At 40.1% G+C, this 4,677-nt stretch overlaps 1 protein-coding gene across 1 annotated transcript in view; it reads right to left on the bottom strand.

The window, feature by feature from the left end:
- The window catches only part of LOC110872610 (pumilio homolog 1), a 3,963-nt gene extending 243 nt beyond the window's left edge, over positions 1-3,720 (bottom strand). Inside the window, exons 1-9 of the mRNA XM_022121439.2 lie at positions 2,848-3,720; positions 1,663-2,732; positions 1,440-1,581; positions 1,245-1,352; positions 970-1,182; positions 788-898; positions 511-705; positions 247-421; positions 1-124 (exon numbers count right to left, since the gene is read on the bottom strand). The exon at positions 1-124 is cut by the window's left edge and continues 243 nt beyond it. Of these exons, the coding sequence (XP_021977131.1) occupies positions 81-124; positions 247-421; positions 511-705; positions 788-898; positions 970-1,182; positions 1,245-1,352; positions 1,440-1,581; positions 1,663-2,732; positions 2,848-3,333 (2,544 nt within the window). The 5' untranslated portion in view covers positions 3,334-3,720 and the 3' untranslated portion in view covers positions 1-80. The remainder of the gene's footprint in view (positions 125-246; positions 422-510; positions 706-787; positions 899-969; positions 1,183-1,244; positions 1,353-1,439; positions 1,582-1,662; positions 2,733-2,847) is intronic.
- Between the last annotated feature and the right edge of the window lie 957 nt (positions 3,721-4,677).

Below are 4,677 nucleotides of genomic sequence, written 5' to 3'. Positions count from 1 at the left end.
TCTCTCTCTCAGCTGGATGTTAAAAACAAACCATCATACTCCACTCTCAGTTAGCTGTACAACTCTCCCATCACCTTACATTAAGCACTAGTCGCGCTGGCCGCCATAGCCCCAATCCTCCTTTCTGGAAAGTCATCAGACAAGCTTGTTAATAAACCCAACTATATAATGTTATTTGAAAGACAAAAAATGTTATTTGACCCTTAAAAGTCAAACACAAAAGATGAAAGTTTAAGGAGAATGTACCTCCAGCAGCAACAAGTTTCTCAACACGGGCAACTATGTGTTTTCCATAAGTATATTTCTTGAGGGCGTTTAAATGAACCTTGATACGATTAAGAATCATCTCGAGTTGTTGGTCGTCGCATGTTTCTAGAACTTTCTGCACAACATAATTAGCAAACTGATCCTTCATCATCACCTGACATCATAAAACAAACCACTATAAATACATAGCGGTTTTTTTTTTAATTTTATGTTTATGAAACATGAGCCAGTTAACAGACTAACCTGAAGCGGTTCATTTTCATCAGTGGTGCCGAGCATTTCGGTGACAAGGGTCTGGCGTTGTTCAGGTGTACCAAAAGTCAAACATTTCTCAACAACATTTGAGGCAAATTTCTGTTGACTCATCTGAACTATCTGCCCGGTTAGTTGATCTATAATACATTTACGTTCATGCGGCTTTCCATGTTCCAGTACATGCTGTCAGAATATCAACAGTAATTGAAAAATGTTGATATAATTACACCAATTTTTTATGATGCATGCAATCTCAACAACGTACCTGGACGACGTAATTTCCGTATTGATCTTGCGCCAGCATGTTAATAGATTTCAAGATTTCATCCATCACTAAGCTTTGTGTTTTAGGGTCATGACAATGTTCCAAGACTCTCTGTTACATAAAATATTGAATAAATAATTTTAAAAATCAGTCATCCAAATATTAATAATAATTATTTTTACCTGTATGACACGACAACCATACGGATGAGTTGACAATGTTACAACTTGATCATAAAAAGTAGAGATGATAAAATGGATAGCATTTTCCGGTACACATTCAATACACTTTTGAATAACATGGTTGCCGTTTTGATCACGTACACAACGCATTACGTGACCATCAAGCTCCGTAACCATCTTTGTTTGTTGGGCAAGATCAACAACCTCGATAGCCTACATGAAACGAATTTAAAGACGTTTGATCATATAAAAAACAACCAAAGTGTTCAATTTACCTTTTGGATAACCCGACAACCATACATCTGAAGACTAAGTGTTAGAACATGCCCAGTGAGCTGATCAGCCAGTTCTCTTACTTGAGTAGCACTTCCGTGTTCGAAAAACTAATATACAAAAGTAAATTATTAATGATTAATGATAAATTTATCCCACAACACAAAGTAACTTCTAAACAGATATGCATACCCTACCTTCTGGACGACATAATTGCCGAATACGTCAGTCATTAGTGAGTAAGCTTGAGGCATAATTTCATTAAACACCATATCTTTCTCTTCTGTTGTAGCGGTTTCAAGCTTTTGTTGAATAAACCGACTTCCAAATTGATCCGCACTGCTCAAAAACACATTATACAAGTGCTATTTAGATGTGCGGATTGAAATTGTAAAAAATCAAAAGGCAAAAAGATAGAACCTGAATTCAACAACATGCCCCGCAATTTCCGAAAGCTCAAAACATTTGGTCTTATTGCTCTTGAACTCATCTAGCAAAGAAGATGCAAAACTTTCACCGACTATATTACGTATCCCGGAAGGAAACCTCAAGCTCCGGTCACCATGTCGGGCAGGACTACCAGGCCCAAAAGCAGAGTTGGGCAAAAGTGGGCTGCCCAATGGGCTTCCGGGATAGGACATCCCAAGCCCATAACCAGGGCTTCCATAGTAACCATGGTTAAGACCATACTGAGACTTTTGAGGAGATAATAGACCCGCCAGGTAAGCTTTCTGAATTGCTAGTAATTCCCGATCGATCGTTGCATCATTCAACGCCGATATATATTCACTTGATCTTAAGTTTTGAAGATACAACGGATCCATAAGTCTATTAGCTCCTAAACCAAACTCACAGCCCATTGCCGCTGCTACAGCGGCATTGTCATATAAAGGCGGCAAATTTACACCACCAACATGGTTTGCCATCATGGTTGGTGATGCGGGATTCATCGTATAACCATTACCGCCACCTAAACCGTAAAAGGACGAACTTGGACTATCAAGATTCTGATATCGAGAAGGAGAGTTTCCTGAACCATTGGTGCCCGTGGGCCCTTTCATGTATGAATTCACAGGTGACCCGTGACCATTGCTAGGCCCGCCACCTTTGCCCATATGGTGATACGATCCTTTACCCAATTGCGCAGTGTTTTGAACTCGAGCCGGTAACTGCGTCTCTTCATCCGCCATACCATTAGTCGAAAGACTCAAACCGGAGAAACCGTTCACCAAATCTGCAGGCCCGTTTATCCTACCTCCCCCAACCGCAGGCAACAATGGGCTAGCCGATCGAGCCATGAGCTGAGGGTCAGGAGTGTTGCTTCTCGACAAAGATGAACCCAGAGCCGACGCATAGGCGTGTGACCCAGATCCCATCCCCTGAAGATGCCCAAAATGGGAATCGGAAATATCGGCATTTTCATCAAATGCGTTACGGCTAGCTGGACGAGACGGTTGCCTAGAACCAGAAGCAGCCTGACTCATATCATCCTATATCCGATAACCAATACCATATACAAAAAATTAACACACAAATTATATGAACAAATACAATGTAACATCTAAAGATATCAACTTTCATAACAATATAAACAAAAATTATAACCTGAATGATCTCAGCAATGCTCTTTTGCCTACTCCCTAAACCCAAACCCGGCAACCCGATAAGCCCGTTGCCGCCCCACTCCGCCATACCCTGCGCATTTCCGGCATTCCCATTATCTTTCTTCATCTTCCTCATATCCCCAATAGCAGAGCCCCCACCCCCACCGTGCAACCGCTGCTGGGAAAACCGCCAATCATCCTTGTTTAAAAGCGGTGGGGGTAACCTAGGGTTGAGATTAACATTAGCATGATAATAGTCAGCATAAGCTGGATCAGACCTCAACTCTTGTTCGGAAATGCCACCGTCAAACAAGCCTGAAACAGCATTCAACGATCCTTCAACGGTGGGTGGTGCAGACCCACTTCGGTACATGTTAATCTCCGTCTCACGATCACTGCTACTCATCCGCTTCAGCAACCCTAACTCCTCGTTGCTTGATCGCATTCCGATTTCCGACATCATCTTTGAATAGCTATCAGTCATCATCCTACCCTTTCTACCAAATTGGAATAAAAATCAAAACTTTTTCACCTTAAACAATGCAAGCTTGAAGCTTTACAGGTTGTGATGTTCAATTCCACTTCATCTTGTAATAATCTAGTAGAATGAACATGTTGGGTTGTTGAATTTAACAAAAAAATTGCTTCTTTTTGTCTCCAATTTAACTCTGTCAGTAAATTAGTGGGGTTATTTGGGGATTGGGGTGTTTAAGATGAGAAAATAGTGTAATTGTGGGCATTTTCAGTGTGGAAAGATGGATTGAGTGAGGGTTTGTAAGAGAAGAGTAGGGGAGTGATAAGCACGGGGGTAGAGTGATATGGGCCGTTGGATTAAGGAGATGGGGTGAAATTGACGGCTTAGATGAGATCTTCTTTGTTCCTACAGTGGGAACCTAGGGTTTTGTTTTGTTGTATTTTATTAGTAAAAATAAAGTAAGTTATCCGTTTGTATTTTATTATTAGAGTTAAATGCTATTTTGGTCCCAGTGTTTTGAGTATTTTGTCAGTTTAGTTCAAATGTTTCATTTTTTACATTTAGATTCAAAAAGGTTTCATCGTTGTCATTTTTGGTCCAACTGACTTAACCTCATCCATGCTTTTCAGTTAGTCAAGGGGTATTTTTGTCATTTTATCTATTATTTTTATCACTATTAAAACCCAATTTAATAAGCCACCACAACACCCATGTTCACCCCTGTGAAACACAACCACCACACCACTGCCGCCTATTTCCGCCCCTCTGGAAAACAACCACCCATCTCCACCTCTCTGAAACACAACCACCACAGCACCACCACCCATATCCGCCCCTCACCAACCACCGTTCACCACCACAACCACCGTGCCCCACCGTCATCAACCACCACAACACCAACCCCAACCCCAAACCCTAACCCCCTCATTTTTCAATTTGCTTATACCCAACACCAACACCCCACCATTATCTTTTACCACCCAACACCAACATCCCTCTAATCAAAAGAGAACCGAGAAAACAGAGAAGAGAAAGAGAGAAATAGAGAGAGAGAGAGGGGGGGGTGTGTATATATATATATATATATATATATATATATATATATAGGGAGAAGATCATGCGAGAACCACCTCTTATTGTGAGAACCGCGAGAACCAATGTGAACACACCAAAAATGCCTAAAAATAGCTAAAAATCACACAAAATTTTTTTTTTGAATTTTTTAATATTTTTTATAAAAAAATCGCTACTTTTCGAAGCAAAAAAAAAATTTAATTTTTTAAAAAAAAAAAAAATTTGGCTTCTAAAAGTAGCGATTTTAACATGAAAAATATTAAAAAATTCAAAAAAATTTTT

Source organism: Helianthus annuus, chromosome 8 (assembly GCF_002127325.2).
Source record: "Helianthus annuus cultivar XRQ/B chromosome 8, HanXRQr2.0-SUNRISE, whole genome shotgun sequence".
NCBI classification, from domain to species: Eukaryota; Viridiplantae; Streptophyta; class Magnoliopsida; order Asterales; family Asteraceae; genus Helianthus; species Helianthus annuus.
Note: the sequence above shows the minus strand (reverse complement) of the source record. Positions and strands in the feature narration are given on the sequence as shown.